The sequence below is a fragment of the Xenopus laevis genome, chromosome 6S (genome assembly GCF_017654675.1).
Source record: "Xenopus laevis strain J_2021 chromosome 6S, Xenopus_laevis_v10.1, whole genome shotgun sequence".
Lineage (NCBI taxonomy): Eukaryota > Metazoa > Chordata > Amphibia > Anura > Pipidae > Xenopus > Xenopus laevis.
The window spans coordinates 104,271,877-104,291,768 of NC_054382.1; the positions used below are offsets into that span (position 1 = coordinate 104,271,877).

The 19,892-nt window shown below is 40.0% G+C and overlaps 1 protein-coding gene across 1 annotated transcript in view; it reads right to left on the reverse strand.

Annotated features, from left to right (window-relative positions):
• The window catches only part of pde7a.S (phosphodiesterase 7A S homeolog), a 67,707-nt gene extending 48,184 nt beyond the window's left edge, over positions 1-19,523 (reverse strand). The window contains exon 1 of the mRNA XM_018223760.2: positions 16,830-19,523. Within this exon, the coding sequence (XP_018079249.1) occupies positions 16,830-16,967 (138 nt within the window). The 5' untranslated portion in view covers positions 16,968-19,523. The remainder of the gene's footprint in view (positions 1-16,829) is intronic.
• Positions 19,524-19,892: the final 369 nt, after the last annotated feature.

Sequence of the window (19,892 nt, forward strand, 5' to 3'; positions counted from 1 at the left end):
ATTAAGGGATAAGATACTGGAATTCATTGCAAATCATAATACTATGCGTTTGTGCCAGCATGGTTTTATGTTTAATAGATGACGTTTCATGCTGTTGGGCAGCTTTGGCTTTTGGCCAAAGCAATGTGTGTGGTGAATATCTAACGCAGCACATAACCCTGTAAATGTAAGAATACATGATGGAAAACACAGGCAAATATAGTCAAAGAACCTGTTTCAGTTTACTAAATACAGGAGATTTATCTTTTAGCAGGACATTGACATTAGAATGGCCCAAGAACAAAAAAAAGTTAGATGTCCTGCAATAGCACAGTCAAAGCTCTACTCGACTAACCTGAACAACATTTGCCTAGAAAAATAACTTCACCTTGTATCTGGTCATCTGCTCGCAAGCAAAGAACATCAGAAGTTGTACATTAGTAACAGATGACACGCCATGGTTTTCCTTCTTTCTGAATCTCCCTCTCTAAGCTTTTTACCAATAATGTCAAGCTCATGGTCTCTCTATTGTTGAAAAAAAAACGCAATAATTAAAACAACTATAGTCCCTTGCATATTACTGCACCCCACCCCAAGCAACTTCTTGATAGAACCAACCTTGCCCAGACCCTGCTGATGAAAGTTACTCCACGGCATGGTGCGACCTTCACCTTACTGCTCTGAAGGGCAATTCCTGTGAAATATGGCACAATAGTTGTAATGTGGAAACATGCCATTGGTCTCTTCTGATAAGAAAACATGACATTTCATGCTGTTGGGCAGCTTGTTAAAATTAAAGGAAGAATATATGGTGCAAAACACAGGTAAATATAGCCAAAGAACCTGCTTAAGTTTACTAAAAACATGAGAACATTTTTAGAAGGACAATGATCCCAAATACAAGGCCAAAGTGACATTGGAGTGGCTCAAGAACAAAAAGGTGACTGTCCTGCAACACCACAGTCAAAGCTTCATACAACTTACCTGAACATTTGGCTAGAAAAATGTAATTGCAGTTGCAGGTGGTTCTATCAAGTATGTGGGGTGAACACATAGATAGGTACAACCTACAAATAGGTCACAAAAATATTTCCAATTAGAAAGTAAATTAAATTTAAAACATCCCAGTTAAATACAAAATGTACTTCCAGGTTGTAACAAATCCCTTGCTAAAAAGCCCAGGGGGTTTGAATACTTATGATAGTATTTAAAGCATAATATGAAAAAAAAAATCGTAATACAAGGGTCCCTAAAATAGATGTTAATGTACAGCATATACTGCTCATGTAACCACACACTTGCCAAAATCGAACACATTTTCTGCATTATCCGATTAGATTTTCTTTCTATACATGGATAGAGCACCTGGTCTTTTTTAATTCAGCTAAACATCATCCAACAAGCAGCACAGGCCAAAACATGAGGCTGCAAACAGAAAATGTACAGGTATGGGACCTGTTATCCAGAATGCACGGGACCTGGTGTTTTCCGGATAATGGATCTTTCCGTAATTTGGGTCTTCATGCCTTAAGTCTACTAGGAAATCATTTAAACATTAAATAACCCCAATAGGCTGGTTTTGCTTCCAATAAGGATTAATTATATCTTAGTTTGGATCAAGTACAAGCTACTGTTTTATCATTAGGGAGAAAAAGGAAATCATTTTTAAAAATTTGGATTATTTGGATAAAATGGAGTCTATGGGAGACAGCCATTCTGTAATTCGGAGCTTTCTGGATATCGGGTTTTCGGATAAGGGATCCTATACCTGTACTGGCTTCTATATGGGCTGCTTCAGAGAAGCAGAGACTGGGCAATGAAGAAGTAGGCAGATAAAGCTCTAGAAATATAAAGATGATAATGAAAATGTTAATTTTGTCTGAAGCAACAAAACTGCCTACACTGCTTCTGCATCACAGTTCACCATAGCTTTTGGACAAAAAGATAAAAGTGCAAAAGGAGCCAATTTAACTTGGTTCATATATTATAACGGGGTTTTGGACATATAGGGGCAAATTCCCTATAGGGTGAATTTTCACCAGCAACTGCTTCGCCACACTACGTGCCACTTTGCAGGCGCAAATTCGTTACCACTACGCAAATTCAATAAAATGCGAAGTTCCTTCTCAGCAGCCGAACGCTGGCAAATTTTCGCTGTTGTTCATGTCTGCCTAGCGAAACTTTGCTAGCACTCTTGCACTTAGGTTAATTTGAATAGGGTGAGTACCTAAAAGTCATATGGACGTCTTTTATAGTAATGGTGGTGCAAATGCTTGAAGTGGCCACTTTTTCAAACACATGTCCAATGAGCCATAATAAAGACAGAAGAGATCCTCTAATGCCCTAGACAGAAGCCCACCCTTAAACAAATGTGGCATGCCTCTCAAATTAGTTTAAAAAAAAATTGTTCACACATAAATCTTTAATAGTTCTGACTTTTGAAGGAAATCCTGTTTTAAAATAAAATAAAAGTCGCCAGCGTTTTTTTACAACTCTAATGCATTTCCGGCATATAGGATATGATGTCACTGGCATAAAATAGAGGAAGATGTAGATTCGTTTTATCAGTTCGTCTGGTTTGAGGTGGCGAAAAATGTAGCGTTTAGTAAAATTTGCATCTTAGTGAACTTGGCAACAGGGTGCGAACGAACGCTAGCAACAGTCTCGTTGGCTAGCAAATTGTCCTCTACGCCTGTTACTGAATTAGCAATGTCCCTGCGGATGAGATTTCTGGCGAACTGTCTCTAGCGACTGCCACTTCACCCTTTACTGAATCTGCCCCTAAGGGTAGGACTACACGGACGATTTCGTAGCAATCTGACGCGCTGCGCAAAATTGCAGGCGTCTAATCGGATGCGACAGAAATCGTCCGTGTAGTCTTACCCTTAGTCTCATCGGTAAAAGGTGGCAAAAAAAAAAAAGGGAAGCAGCAGATGAAACCACTCAATGCACGTTTAATCAAAAAGTATAGGTTCACGATTTGGCCCAGACCCCATTAATGAAATACAGTATCTGGCGCAAACATTTGGACAAAGATCACCAAGGTAAATGGGAGGCTCAGATGCCCTGCCTGAGCATTCAATAGCAGAGAGCAAAAAATAAAAGGCAAACACTCAAAGGAATCCTGCTTTCCAACTTGTAAAACACTTAGTTTTAATACTACGTTACAGCAGATACCAAAAGAATATTATAAAAGTATTTTTACAAGCCAGGTGGGGGTCCTTTTAAAACAAATCTAATAAGTGGCTAGGCCTTACAAAAGACTGGGACTCTTATCATTTTGGCTACTAAATATGCTTATATTAGTTATTTGCATCTGATATGGTTATTCGCCTATGGCTTTAGGAAAGCAGAAGTAAACATGGACATCATCCAAAAACCAAGCTCATCTCAGAGTCACAGAGGTAAGCTTTGACCCCGACAGTTGCTAAGGCTGTCACACAAAAAAAAACATTATTTGCAATCAGCCATTCTCGGAGTCTAAAAAATTAAACAGTAAAAAAAAAGGAATGAAAAATGATTTGAGATTGTATAATACTGACCACTGGGAAAGCAGCCCAGGCTTACAAAAGTTGTATCCTTGCTGCAACAAAATATTAAATAACAGAACAATGTGAAATGTATCAGAAAAAAAACTCTCATGTGACTGTTACAGGAATGGAACACAAGGATAACCACAAACTATGGTATAACCTTTGCGATAATGCAGTAGCACAAACCCAGTCACGCATGAGATAGATACATGGTTTAAAGTCAACCCTAAAATAAAAATTTGCCTAATAAAAATTAATTCTAAGCAACTTTCCAATATACATTTATTAACTATTTTCAGGAATTTCTTTTAAAGTTATTTGTAAACACTTTTGCTATTGAAAGCAGTGTCTGCTCAACTCCTGGCTGTTACTTTTTAAACAATGTTGTAAAAGTCTTTGTTCCCCAGCAAATACAGGAGCAGCCTGGTCTTACTTATTGTTTCAACAGTCTTAGCCATCAGGGCAGAGAAAAGACAGGAACAAATACAGGTATGGGATCCCTTATCCGGAAACCAGTTATGCAGAAAGCTCTGAATTACGGAAAGGCCATAGCCCATAGACTCCATTGTAATCAAATAATTCAAATTTTTAAAAATTATTCCCTTTTTCTCTATAATAATTAAACCAAATTTTGTACTTGATACAAACAAAGTAATAATTAATTCTTATTGGAAGCAAAACCAGCCTGTTGGGTTTAATTAATTGTTAAATTATTTAGTAAACATAAAGGCACAAAGATCCAAATTATGAAAAGATTGGTTATCCAGAAAACCCCAGGTCACAAGCATTCTAGATAATAGGTCCCATACCTGTACTGCTTTTAATAGCATTACATATACAAATAACCTAAAAAACTGAAAAAAATTGTGATGCTTGTATATTGCAAAGTTGCTTATTTTTTCTTTTTAATTGGGCAAAATTAAATATTTTATGCGCCGGTGTGAGTACAGCCCCATTGGAAAAAACTGAATGCGTCTACTCCTGCACTCCACTGCGGCTGAACGCATAAAAACGGAACGCAGGGGAGCACAGCTTCAAACGCTCGTCTGTCAGAGCCCTTAAAGCAGGCAGCAATATCAGCAAATAAAAAACCTAACCTGAACCTATGGGTTTCTGCATCTGTACTTCTCAAACATACAGTGAAATTTGAAATAATAGTGAAATAATCAAACTACAACTCTCATATCCACCTTCTGTTTTACTGGAAGGCAACAGATTTAGCATTCTAACTGCAGGGTCCACTACCACCAAATTTGCCTTGCCTGGTATGAGATCGATTATCCAAAATGCTTGGGTCTGGGGTTTTCTAGATAAGGATTTTTCCTGTAATTTGGATCAATAGTCTAATAAAAAGCATTTAAACATTGAATAAACCCAATAGTATTGTAGTCCCACCAATATGGATTCATGCAGCTTAGTAACCATCAGTTACAGGGTGCTGTTTTATTATTACAGAGAAAAGAAAAGCAATTTTTAAAAATTTGAATTATTTGCTTAAAGTGGTAGATGCCTTCCTGTAATTTGGATGTTTCTAGATATCAGGTATAAATTCTGATAAAAGATCCCATGCCTATAGTAGCAAGATTGACATCATTAAAAGCATTTATTGGACTTTTAACCATAAGGGCTCTTACAGATGAGTGTTTTTAACTCGCTCCCCTGTGCTACGGTTTCATGCGTTCAGCCGAAGGGGAGCTCGGGAGTAGACGCACTGAATTCTTTTCAATGGGGCTGTACTCACACAGACGCATGTAAGTGACGAACGCAGGTTGGGACGCTCATGTTGCATTTTTCCTGCGTTTTGCGCTTACATGCATCTGCATGCGTCTAACTTTGCCTTTATGTGAAAACTGAGAATATTCTATCAGCCACCATAAGGAACACAGACAGCAAACATATGTGCTGAAGAAAATGTGTCATTTATCAGAGATTTCATTCACTTATGGCAGCTTTGCATTTCCTCGCTGTTTGGCATTTGTTGTAAAAGGATATTAGAGTAGATCTTTTGCGTAAGCAATGAGAAAAATTACAGATATTCATCCTCCCACAAGCTAATGCACTGGGTGAAATATGTAATGCCTGGGAATTTTCCTTGACTTCCTTTAGAAAGAATATAATCATGAAAAATGAATCATGATATTTTAGAACGTTGCACATAAAGTGGCACAAAGTTAGGTATTTAGATGAACAATTTCAGATCTTTAATAAGTGACTGAGGCAAGGTGATTAAGGGCAAAAAGAACAATCGTCTCCTGTATACTTGAAAATATTGTGTAGCACAACCCACAGAGCAGCCCTCTTCTGCATATATCACCATTAGCAGGAGCTGCCATATTTTACTGAAGTAGCAGGGGACTGTTCCAAAGGCTGCAGAAAGGCATATTTTTTTGGCCACTCCCATCTATTATAATGATGGAATTCTCTGTTTCAAGGCTGCAGAAAATTCCAAACAAGCAATAAGAACTGAAAACAAGAGAGTCATGGAATGGCCTTTCTGAGCTAACTTGTAAGCAGCATAATAATGTAAAATGGTCTTTAAAATGCTTTCAACACTATGCAAAAAAAAAAAAAATCTATTTGGCCCTATCAATGCCTGCTATCCACAACCGGCCACTTCCCATTGACATTGCATGAATAGACCAAACCCAAGCCCCATAATCCTTAGGGGTTGAGAACTTTTAGTATGATGTAGAGAGTGATATTCTGAGACAATTTGCCTTTGGTTTTTATTTTTTATTATTTGTGGTTTTCGAGTTTTTATTCAGCAGCTCTCCAGTTTGCAATTTGGCTGCTAGGGTCCACATTACCCTATCAACCATGCATTGATTTGAATAAGAGACTGGAATATGAATAGGAGAGGCCTGAATAGAAGGGTCAGTAATAAAAAGTAACAATAACAATACATTTGTAGCCTTACAGAGCATTTGTTTTTTAGAAGGTAGTCAGCGACGCCCATTTGAAAGCTGCAAAGAGTCAGAAGAAAAAGGCAATTAACTATAAAAAATAAATAATGAAAACCAATTGAAAAGTTGCTTAGTTCTAACACATAATAAAAGTTACCTTAAAGGTGAACCACCCCCGTTAAAAGAACATTAAGCTTTAAAATTCAAAACTAATTCTTAAGATCTTTATTGAGCACCATTCAGGGAATTACCTATGCTATGTCTGTTTTAGGGTATGTTAGCCAACAGGCTACAATCAAACCTAGGGGACTGGCTGATTCTTTTGTTGTGGAACTGCAGCAACCGGAGACCATGAGGTGAAAAGAGAAGGTTTATTTGACATGAGCTCCGTGGATTCTAAACTCACAAAGAAATCAGAGTTTTTATAAACTTGGGAACATAGGACATAAGAAGGGTCGTTACGAAGGGCATAGAGATATCTCTATGCCCAAATAACCAATGAAATGGTTCTTCCTCAAGGTCAAGGTAATAGTACCAAGGCTAGTCCGAGAACAGAATCCATCCAAGTTAGGGGGTTCTGGGAGGAATCTGCATACATAGAATTTTATTCTCTCTCACTTAGCACAAACTCATCCATTTTCAGCCGATTGTTCCCCTGTGCCTCACCACCTCCTAGCTTCTTTAAACAAGAATCACAACGCAAAACAAGGATTAATTACAAGAAGGCTACAAAAGAAGTGGAGTCAAACTCAAACTAAAAACCTCCCCAAATACTCCAACTGAACACAGCAGCTGTAATAAATGCCCCATATGCTGGGGTAATATCTAGTGGACCCACACTAACCAGCTCCCCCCACCAGATCTTTATCTGCTTATTCACTAGGCAATTCATCAGCTTTAGTGGCAACCCTACTTGTTAAGCACTGGCCACCATAAAAACATCATCCAGAGGGAAGCTGGGAAGAGAGCCAGAGAAGTCTATTTCATGACCTGCGTGGGTGCTAAAGACAACACAATAAGAAACCGCTGCACTAAGGTTATCATTGCACACAAAAATCTACAACTATAATGGTCACAGTGGGCATTAAAGTGAGAAGATACTAGCATTTCTCTACAATGTATATTAAATTATATAAATGTTCTTGTGGGTTAGGTATTCTTCATCCAGAATGAACATTTTTAAAATTCAAACTGGGGAATCCTGTCTGAATTTCAACATTTTGAATTTTATATATTGTTAAACCAAACAGTTCTAGTCTCTTGCACATTATCTATTATGTGAATGTTTGAGTAGAAGAATGCAGACACTGCTATTTTTTGCAACACCTGTAAAGGTAGAACACATTTTAAAAAATTTTCTTCATATTTTTGAATTGGAATAGCATGTGCAGTGTTCCCAATGCATTTGTATGAATGGAAAATCATATAAACATTAAATAAACCCAATAGGCTGGTTTTGCTTCCAATAAGGATTAATTATATCCTAGTTTGGCTCAAGTACAAGCTACTGTTTTATCATTACAGAGAAACAGAAAATGATTAGTCGGACTATTTAATTTTAATGGAGTCTATGGGAGACAACCTTTCTGTAATTCAGAGCTTTCTGGTTAACAGATGCCATACCTGTATAAGGATTCTGAGCTTTATTCATATTTTTTTTTTTTTTTTAAACACACTGCTATTATTCTGAACACAACTGTATATACATCTGTAACAATCTGATGCATTTGTTGCTGGAAATGTAGCTATTCAGGGACCTGGCTTATTGAGCAGCTTTATTTGAGCCAGTCTATTGACTTTTTTTTTTTTCCTTGCCTTTCATTCAGGGCAATAAAGCAGTCATTTTGCAAACTTACTCGTGTCCACTTCTCACACTGCATTCTATCAATACACAAACTATATAAGAAAATGCACTGGACATAAATTATAAGATCCGCTCGTTTGTTGAGGTAGCTAAACAAGGAGATCTTTCACTGATGATCTTACCTCGAGTTGGGAAATATTGGGCTGAACTGTTCATTTGGCTCATTGGCAAATGGGCATATTATAATTGCTATAATGCAAGCAAACGGATCAAGGACCGCATAAACGTGTAGATTCAGACATCAATCCGACACGAAAAATCAAATCTAACCAATCAACAGTTGCCTGATAATCGCCAAGATATATCAGTCAGATGGACCACATACACAAATAAGCTGCCGAATCGATCAGAAGTGCTCAAATCATGTATGGCCGGCCACCTTAATTTTAAAAATTTTGCATTTTAAACATATTTTGTATGTCCTTTACTATCTTGCAGCAGAATATGAGAGACCATCCAAGGAGAAAAGCCAGATGAAAATTAGTGCTGCAAGTGGCAAAATGATCTCTATACTAAACAACAAAACTGGTGAAAAACTTCATTAAAGGTCTATACTTCCACTGGTTTTAGCATTACCCATTTTACATGGTTTACAATGCAAATAATTCTATCTACATATAAAATTTTATTCCTGAACCAACAAGTAGAATTTTTTTTTACTCGTATTATTGGTATGTAGGCAGCCATCTCAGGTATTTTTGCCTGATTCTGTGCATTCAGAAACAGCCAGCACTTCACAATGGAATTGCTTTCAGGTAGGCTATTGTTCCTCCTACTCAATATAGCTGGAGGAGTCTTAGTGGAAGTTGGATTTTTACTATTGAATGCTATTCTCTTATGTTCCAAGGAGCTGTATCAGGGAGCGGTTATCTGGTAACTTTCCCATCGTTCTATGGTTAGGCTACTGGGGGGAAATGGAGGAGGGGTGAGGTCATTCCAACTTGCAGTACAGAGTGACTGAAGTTTATCAGACCACAAGTCACATCACTGAGGGCACCTGGGAAACTGACAATATGTCTAGCCCAATGTCAGTTTGCTCTTTTGAAAAACGGATTTCAGTGTACGATTCTGCTGGAGGTACACTATTAACAGATGCATTTTGGGAAGAAAAAAAAAAAAAAACTGTCACAGTATCCCTTTAAACCAGAAACAACAGGGACAGACACTTGTACCACTAAAGGCCCAAAAAGCATCACACTTCCGTTCTAGGATTTACTTATGTCGGTGTCGGGATCCATGTGCTTCCTAAATATGACACAATAGATGAGTGTATGGCATTATTACTGCAGTGAGATTTGTGCAAACATAAAGCTTTAGGGGCATCTACAACCAAAATAATATTTTGCCTAATGATAGAAAATGTAACACTTTACTTTACTAACTTTCCAAGAAACAACCATTAAATATTTTACAGGTTGTTTTTTCCTTTTTTTTTTTTTTTACAGAGGAATGTAATTGCTACAAAAAGCAGTACATGTCCTTTGCTATCCTCTGCACTGCTAATTCGGAATTATTGCACCAATGTATGAGAAACCAATGATTATTCAACACTGTAAGAAGCAAGCAGGGCATTGCATGAAGCCAAGCATTGGCTGGAGGAAAGCTGGATTCTGCTATACTGTTTTAAATATTCAGAACCTACAGTGCAGACAGACACATTGCTTTCTGTTGCAGTAAAATAACTTTAAAACCATTGAAATGTTTTCATTATTGTGTATTGGAAAGCACCTTAGAATTATATTTTTTATTAAAAATCAATTGTCATTAATACAGGAGAAAGCTCGAAATGCTCATCACAGGCCTCATATCCAGGTCTCACTCATCTGAATGATTACCATCAAAATAATAAGATACCTGCAGTTATCACTGTAACATAATTTTGACATTGCCTCTTCAACCAAAGCTGTAACAAGAGCAACTGGAAAAGCAATGTTGGTACTACTAGGCTACCTGAAACAGCAGTAGGCACTACAATATTTCTGGGTTTCCTTGTGGCGATTTTCCTGTTCCACCACACAGAAACAAGAGTAAACAGATACCCCATTCTTCTCTATGGTGACTGTACCAAAGGAAGTTCTCTGAACACAAATGAAAAACAGCCGACAGTTCTGCATTTACGAAAACTGTGTGACTTTCATCAGCACCAGGCCCTGCATTGCACAGCTGTTTAGGTTTGAAGAGCTACAGGTCAATGCATTTAGCTGGGATTGTATTTCAGCACCAAACTGATATATTTATGTATAAATAAAGGTTGGTGGTTAGTGTAGACAGGTGATTATGAAACAAAAGGTTACAGAGTTAACAAAAATTCAACCCTGCAAATGAAACCTACTGCACAGATACACACACTTAAGGTGGCCATAGATGAAGATCTCCAAACGAGCCGATCTTTCCCCGATATGCCACTAACCAGCATGGCTATATCGGGGAGAATCTGAACGTTTGGCCCTATGGCCGAATGATCAGATTACGATGAGAGCACAATGGGCTCAGGCGGGTATCGGTCGGGACAAAATCAAACCTGTCCGATGGACAAAACGACCAATCTCCGCCGGACGAAAAAATGGTGGTACGCTCCACACATGGTCCGTGTGTGTATCTTTGCTTCTATGGCCACCTTTGCATTGACCTATGTATACACTCACATATATAAACAATATATACCAATATCTACAGTAATTGAAGATTTTACTATCACAATAGGCTTTGATATTATGCTTGCCCAGGAAATCATCCAATACACTTATCATCCATCACAACATCAGCCAGCAGGACATTCCACAACCTCACTGTGACTAACCCCCTCTACACTGCTTGAAGGTAACTATACTTATTATTAAGCAACACAGCATGAAAAGTATAGTTTACAGGGCATTGTATAGAGCAGGGGTCCCCAATTTTTTTTTTTTATGAGGGAGCCACATTCAAATGTTAGAAGTTGGGGAGCAACACAAACATGAAAAAGTTCCAGGGGTGCCAAAAAAGCTTTGCTTGGCCATTTGGTAGCCCCTATGTGGACTGGCAGCCTACAGGGGGCTCTGTTGGGCAGTACACCTGGTTTTTAGGTTACCAAAACTTGCCTCAAAGCCTGGAACTCAAAAACAAGCACCTGCTTTGAGGCTGCTTTGAGCAACATCCAAAGGGTTGGTGAGCAACATTTTGCTCACAAGTCAATGGTTGGGGAACACTGGTATAGAGCATAAAACATCTGTCAAATTTCCATGTACGACAACATTTTGCAGAGACATTGCTCCTGTTGTCCCTACTGTACTTCCCAAATGTTCCATCAGTCCTCTCTGGTAGGTGGTGGTGGTGGTAGGGACAGCAGCAACTATTCCAAAGAAGAGGGAAACCTTGGTGATCAAGAAGTTCCGTGGGCAACTGTGTGCATCACCATCAGAGGAAGTAGGGCAAAAGTGAGCAGTGGGAGAAACTGGGACTAGATGTTTTATGTCCAAGTCACTATTCAGATAGTACAATGTGATATATACCACATGCAAACTAAGATGGACAAATTAAATATATGAACTTTATTTCTGGTGTGAAGTTTTTTCAAGCAGTGTCTCGTGGAGACAGACCAGCTAGGCTTCTGTACAGCATAAGGTGCAGAAGACACGATTAAGGTGTCCATAGACGCAGATAAATGTAGAAATTTCAGTGTGCATATGGCGGAAGACGAGCCGACTGATATTGGCAGAAGACCTGGATATCGGTCGACAAAGGTTGGACACTTTGAAGTCACCCGAACATTGGCCACCGCCATTGCTTTGTCTGTATTGGTGTAAAGGTGACCATAGACGTAAGAATTACAATCTTTCCTGTGACCATAGTTTTCAATACAGACATTTTAGGCTGAATCATCAGACATACAGGTAGTAACAGAATTCTACCTGTATCTAAAGATTCAGCAGTAACAGTGACCTATGTTCAGGCACCTTTGTTTCATACAGTATTATCTGTGCGACTATGGCCACCTTTACTGCTGAATCATCAGATACAAAATTCTATTGTTTCTACCTGTATTTCTGACAATTCAGCTCTAACATGTCTGTGTTGAAAACCAACAACCTTTCCTTTGACCAATGGTCGCAGGACAGATCATAATTTTAACATCTATGGCCAACTTTAAAGGGAATATCAATCCAAACAAAAATATATTTTTTCCCCAATAAAGGAAACCCTAATTCTATGCAACTTTGCACTATACATTCATTACAGATTTTCTATGGTTTGTATATGCAATGCTATTGAAAGCAGTCCTTTCTATTCTCTGTCCTGATAGCTCAGACTGTTGAAACAATGTAAGACAAGGCAGATGTAGGACTACACGGCCGACTTTGATGCGCTTCTGTCGGATCCGACACTGAAAGTCGGATGCGACAGGAACAAGGTAAGTAAAATAAAGTCTGATGGTGTCACAATGGTGATCCGACGGGACACGATTGTCGGATGCAAATGCTGCAAGCTGTGTCTGCATTCGACAGTCGTGTTATGTCGGATCACCGTTATGACACCATCAGACTTTATTTTACTTACCTTGTTCCTGTCGCATCCTACTTGACGTGTGCGTTTTGTCCATTAGACCTGTCTCTGCTGGGGAATGAAGACTATTGCAACATTAATGTCTTTACAAATAACTTGAGCACTGAAAATTTTTTATAAATTAATATTGGAAGGTTGCTTCGCATGATGTTATTTTATTAAAAACATTTTTATTTTGCCCTTTTACACTTGTTTTTTTTGTATAGGTGGAGCAAAACCCTTGTTGCCATTTTTTGACTTGAATAAAGTAACAAGAAAGGACAGAAAGGGAGTTGCAGTCCTGCGCAAAAGGAAAGGAGCAGGTTCTACTGGAGCCTCTGCCATGTAGGATAATAAACCATAACACGTTACCATCAGCATCCGCTCCTGAAAAAATTACCCTGGCAGTGCTAAAAAGAGTATATTTCTGACACACACTTGCATACACAGTACTATAGCTATAAAAGAAAGCAGGAAAAATGACCAAGTAAAAACTACGAATGGCTGAATTAACAGAAACATTTCGCAGGTGTCAGGAGTGCTTACTTGAGAAAAGTTTTACCACTTGGAGACAAGAGCTGTGCTCTGGACGCTTGTAACATAGTTTTTATTCAGTTAGCCATTCAAGGTCTAACCTCACGTCCCACTAGATTATTTGTTAATTACAGTCTCAAACAGAACATTGGGTCTTGTACACGTGTAACGTACCCTGTGGCCATGTATATCATCCTGAATAAGGAAAACATTACATTACCCACAAGTGATTATACACCTAACTGGGATGGAGTGTTTTTTCACCCTGTAGTTGCAGCATGTGGTTGAGAACACAAGGCTAGAGGTAAAACAGCAAAGTACTGCGGTCACACAGTCTGCAGCAAGCAGATGTATTTTCATTTAAGTTTATTTTAGTCCTTCAAAAAAGAATTATTGAAGCTATGGCCGCAATTTGTTGCCCCATCAGAACTGCTCTTTGTGCCCCATGCTGTAGCTAGGGAAGGCACTACTCCTCATAGGCGTATAAATGACCAAAGTTTTCAACACCCTGAATTGTTCTAGCATTAAGACAACTTTGCCAAAATTCACATTTATAACCAACTGACAGTTTACACCGGCACTAGCAAACAACACACACTCTATTGAAATACCACTAAGAATGTGTTCACACAACTGTTTTGTTCACTCTGGCCACCAATGGTGCAGAAATCTTTTAAAATAGTTGGTACCGTATTAAGCACCTTAGGCTCGGACACACATACGTTTAATCGCAGTTTTGAAAAAAGCCAACCACTGCGTAAATACGCTAGCGGAAGTGCCATAGCCTTAACTTGCAACCGATACGCAGAGGTTGGCTTTTTTTTAAAAATGCGCCGCAGTTTAACACAGGTGTCCATAACCTTATAAAGTATTGCACTGGGCAGAATATAAGAACTACTTTATAAAAATAAAACTGGACACATTGTCATTTAAATCTTAAAGGAGTAGGGTACCTTTAAATTAACTTTTAGCATTTAACAGAATGGCTAATTCTAAACAACTTTTTTTTTGGGGGGGGTCACTGACCCCATCTAAAAAAGAAATGCACTGTAAGGCTACAAATGTATTCAAATCAATGCATGGTTGCTATGGTAATTTGGACCCTAGCAACCAAATTTCTGAAATTGCAAACTGGAGAGCTGCTGACTAAAAAGCCAAATAACTCAAAAAAACACAAAAGAAAAAAAAAGAAAAAAACAATAGCAAATGGTCTCAGAATATCACCCTCTACATCCTTCTAAAAGTTAATTTAAAGTTGAATAACCACTTTAAACATTTAGCAAGAGTATCCGGTCCATATAGTTAAATACAGAAAAGAATAAACTGCAAGAATTTTATTGAGGGTTCCATTTTAAGATGGCGACATTTAAAAAAAAAAAAAAAAAAAAAAAAAAAGCGCTGCATACTTTGTGGGCAATTCTTTTGATTTTAATGAACAGACAGGCTACTACTCTATGCAAAGGGACTAGTTAACCACCATGAGTAACCTTAATAAAATTTTATCAAAGTTGGAGTTTGTAAGGGAATCCCAGATCCCCCTACAAATGATGAGCAGAACAACTAGGCAATGTGGCCTTCTCCATAGTTGTTCACTTGTATGAACTTAATTGAATCTGTAGCCTTAGGCACCAAAACAAGTTTTATAACAAGCATTTTGAGAGAACAAACACCATAACTTAGTACATACTACTGTTGCACTTAGGAAGCAATAGAGCTGCCCTACAATCTGTAGTAAGTTTCGCTGCGGAAATTGCTCCCATAGACTTGTATGGCGGCGTGTGTCAAAAAAAAACAAAAAAAAAAACAAAGACTTTAATTGGCGTCTGCGGCATTTCGCCGGCGGCGAATTTTTGCCGAAACTGGTCAAATTCGCCCATTCCCAATCTACAACAGAAATCAATTTGTCTGGGACTTAAGAGGACCTATAGAGAGAATGAAAGCCTAAAACAGAAGTCTGTCTAAGAAAAGATAATATAATTCTAACGGGGAAATGTAATAAAAGTCGCAAAGAGCAAAACAGTTTGCACAAATAAGAAGAATAATGTGCATTTCACAATGTAATACTCTTCCTTAAAGGGATACTGTCATGGGGAAAAAAATGTTTTCAAAATGAATCAGTTAATAGCGCTGCTCCAGCAGAATTTCTCAAAAGAGCAAACAGATTTTTTTATATTCAATTTTGAAATCTGACATGGGGCTAGACATATTGTCAATTTCCCAGCTGCCCCAAGTCATTTGACTTGTGCTCTGATAAACTTCAATCACTCTTTGCTGCAAGTTGGAGTGATATCACCCCCCTCCCTCCCCCCCCCAGAAGGCAAACAAAAGAACAATGGGAAGGTAACCAGATAACAGCTCCCTAACACAAGATAACACTCAGCTGCCTGGTAGATCTACGAACAACACTCAATAGTAAAAACCCATGTCCCACTGAGACTCCACTTACATTGAGAAGGAAAAACAGCAGCCTGCCAGAAAGCATTTCTCTCCTAAAGTGCAGGCACAAGTCACATGACCAGGGGCAGCTGGGAAATTGACAAAATGTCTAGCCCCATGTCAGATTTCAAAATTGAATATAAAAAAATCTGTTTGCTCTTTTGAGAAATGGATTTCGGTGCAGGATTCTGCTGGAGTAGCACTATTAACTGATGCGTTTTGAAAAAAAAACAAAACATGTTTTCCGATGACAGGATCCCTTTAAGTTATTGCATTGCAAATTTGCATTGCGAATTCTCATTGTGCATTGCCCACTTTTAAGAAGTGCATGAAGGTGTCGTAATCTTTTGAAACAAACATAACTTTTTCAGAAAGAAGTTTTATTACATTCACTGCGCACTGGCACTAACTATAACATTCGCAAACCTTCTTCCACTGTCGGAAGTGGTCGCTAAACAGTTTCTGGGTTCGCAAAAGCTGTATTAAATTAGCACAAAGGCAAATTTGTTCACACAGAGGCATAACTTTTTGCATTACGAATATTTTTCCCGTTACCGACTTTTATTACATTCCCCCATAAGTGATTTCCAATATACATTCATTAAAAAAATTTTTATTGAACATACACCAAGATGTAGCTGTAATTGCAACTCTATTCTCCACCTCTGGTCCTGTCTCTTACAAGAATGTAGCAGAACAAAGTTCTTCTCCAACTAAAACTCCAGTTCCCATAAAACCTTGCTTGCTCCCTTCACAGGTCATTTAATCAGCTGACTTCTGCTACATTGTTTGAAAATCAGAACCACCAGAGAAGAGCATAGCAAGGGACAGAAAGATATGAATTTCCATAGCAGGTATATGTATATATAGTATTAAAAATATCCAAATTTTGTAATTAATGTATATTGAAATGTTTCTCAGAGTTAGAAAATCTTTAATCAAGAAATGTGTATTTTTGGGCTTTCTTCTTGATGGGGGTGGGTTCTGTCAATTTCTCAATACTTAATTTCTTGTCACACAGCATATTTTGCACATGAGTAGTTACAGGTATCCGCTTACCTGAGAAAGCTGCCTGGAATTAGGACATCCAAAGAGTGCTGAGCTGGAGCTAAAGCTAATGGCACCTCTGCGACTGAGGACATGTTTAGGTACCAGCCTGTCCAAAGGCAGCACCGGCAGCTGGTAACATACTTCCATTGAATGCTGCCTGAAGAGGGACGGCCTGCCAAGGCAACCCACCAAAAAACAGAGAGGAGACAGACAAAAATCAAAATATCTGGGAAAGGGGAACAAACTGATGCGCACCTATGCATCAAAACGTTGGGGTCAAAATAGGTGCACTCAGAACAAAGTCGCCAAAACGGCAATTTGCCTTGTCAATGGCTGGTATAAAACCATACAGTCACCCATCTGTAGTTTTTTTATGTCTTTCCCCCAAATAAATGTTATATATAGATATGTAACTGTACACTGCAGCTGTAAAAATACTTGAAGTGACGGAGTTTCAAGAAAAATCTCAAAGGATGGCACAGCAATGAGAATGGAAATCCTTGAAGAGTATGGCACTGCAAGAGGAGCAGGTGGAGGGGGGCAAGGTCACTGCCAGGGTTAGGAAATAAATCACAGGTTGAAGCAGTAAGTTTTTTTTAGTTTAGACTGCAGGGAGAATGTAGGATTCAAATAGGTTGAGGAAGTGCAGTAGTTCGCTGTAGGGAAGGACTTGCTAGGTTGCTAATGAGAGGAAGCAAGAATACTGAAGTGATGATCTCATTGCAGGGTAAGAGATGGGGTTTGGGGAGCAAAGGGAAAGTATTTCTGGTCTCAGGATCTTAAAATGGACTAAAAGCTGTGGAGCTGGGGGGGGAAAACATTGGTGGAGGAACCAAGTTGATGAAACTATAATTCCGAAATAGGCTAAAAGATAAATTCTCAATGTAAAAATTATACTCTGGGTTAAGGGATGGATCTGTGGGGGAAAGGTTAATTAGGCTCTCAATGCAGGGTGATTGATAGATTTACTGGCTATGGAATCAAACCTTAAACAGATGTGGTTCCTCAAGCTAAAATGTTACAGCAGTTTGGGGACTATGTTCTTCGGCCTAGAGTAACTGAGTAGCTGAAAGATGGGGTTCTTTTATTACACAATTAGCCGGGGGCTTGAGGTGCCAGAGATTGGAGGACTTCAGACTGTATTCACACAGCAGGGCTAAGGATTGGGCTACTGTAAGTTTGGGAGTCCCCAGGATTCCTGGTATTGGGCAAAAGTTTGGGAGGTACTGGGCCCCTGAAGTCTGCAGGCTATGATTGGGTTTGTATGAATGGAGTGCAGGAGCTATGAGGTCAGGGGGGATGAATGGGTCCCTGGGGCTCTAATCTCCCAGGCTAAGTAGCAGCAGAAATGGATTCAGAGGCTGTTTGTCTATAGGGAGAGATGACAAAATGGCACTTGGGGGGGGTATAGATAGTGGGGAGAGGATAGAGTGTGGTTGGGCAATGAGGAGTGCGGCTGGGCAATGAGGAGTGCGGCTGGGCAATGAGGAGTGCGGTTGGGCAATGAGACGCTAAGGGTCTTTAGAGTGAAATATCCCAGCAGATAAATAATGAATGAGAAGTCTTCCCTTGTTCAGTGCAGCAGTGAGGTGGGGGCGGTCACACAGAAGGGCTCGCTCTCTTGTACATCTCCAGTGTCAGTCACTGTCTCAGAGGAAGCCGAGTGTAGGGCTCGTAGCCACAGTACCAACGTTCCCTCGCGGTGCAGCAATGCTAATCCCCGGCAGGCTGTGCTGATGTGGGCTCGGGTTCCGCAGGCTGCTTCGCTCTCCGCTACTTCTCCTCCCTCCTTGTAAGCTCTGCACTCCCATCTTCCCCGCCTCGTCTGGGTCACAGCCGCCGCATCCCCCGGCTCTTGGGAAGACACAGCAGCGCGGGGCCTCCCCTCTCCTAGTCTCTCCCCGCCAGGTTTCCGCTATCAGATCCCGCTCAGTGGCCTCCTCAGCTTCGGCGGCTCTTCCCGGCTGCAGATTCACAAGCCGCAGTATTAGTCTGCCATTGCCAATGAGAGGGATGAGCTCGGAGCGCTGTGTGACAATGGAAGCAGCATCCACGGCAGAGAGCGAGCCTGTGGGAGGAGGAGGGATACACACGGCAGCAGCGGAACCTTTTGTCTGAGCTCCGGGAGATTCCTTTAAGCTGCAGCTCCTTCGCCCAGCGGGAGAGACTGCCGCACACACAGCACAGCGCTCTCCCCTTATCCCTCACACACACGGGCAGAAAAAGGAGAAACAGAAAGAAAATAAAATCCCTTCTCACAGGCTCCCCATTACCCCAGCTGTAGACACCACCTGCCGGAGGCGGGGCACCTTCACCCAGACTGACACTGGCTGCGGCGGCTCCACTTCACCGCCCAGGGAGTTTGTAAACGCGCGCGTGATTGGCTAGAGACATTCACAGCCAACATAAGCGCCTCTGTGATTGGTGGGATCAGCGTGAGGGTGATCCCAGGGTATAGGCGATGCTGAACAGTGCTAGGGGTATTCCTTCTCAGGGGGGTTGCCCTTCTGCTGCGCCGCATCCCTGCAGGTGGTCGTCCTTCCTAATAACGGCTCTATTGCTTGCGTCTCTCGTTATCCCTCAATTACCAGCAGTATTTGTTCAGTATCTGCTGAAGGGACTACAAACTGGGTATCCCTGAGCCATGAGTCACCCTGCTGGGCTTTTCCCTCGTCACTCTGAGCAGCCGCAAAATATGCAAAAACTTTCATTCAAAGGAGACATTTTGTGTAAAAAAAAAATAAGAATGTACCAGTGCATTATATTAATTGACATAGAGACGAATTTAGATATAGAATTGTGCTTAAAAAAAGTAGTTTGAGACTGATTTATTAAATATTTCTGCAAAAACCCTAATAATCCCTCCTTTCTCTTCCACTTCCTGCTCCCTGAATTCCCAGCCTGTGCAGTGGAGCTGGAGGCTCAGCTCACTTCATTGTAGGACAGGAACCAATCAGCAGCTAGCAGGACCTGATAGGGAACTATAGCTTGTGTGAGAGCAGGGCTGTGATTGGCTGAACCCTGTTAGGATACGCCCACCCTCATTGGAAACAGATAGGGACCAGTGAACAT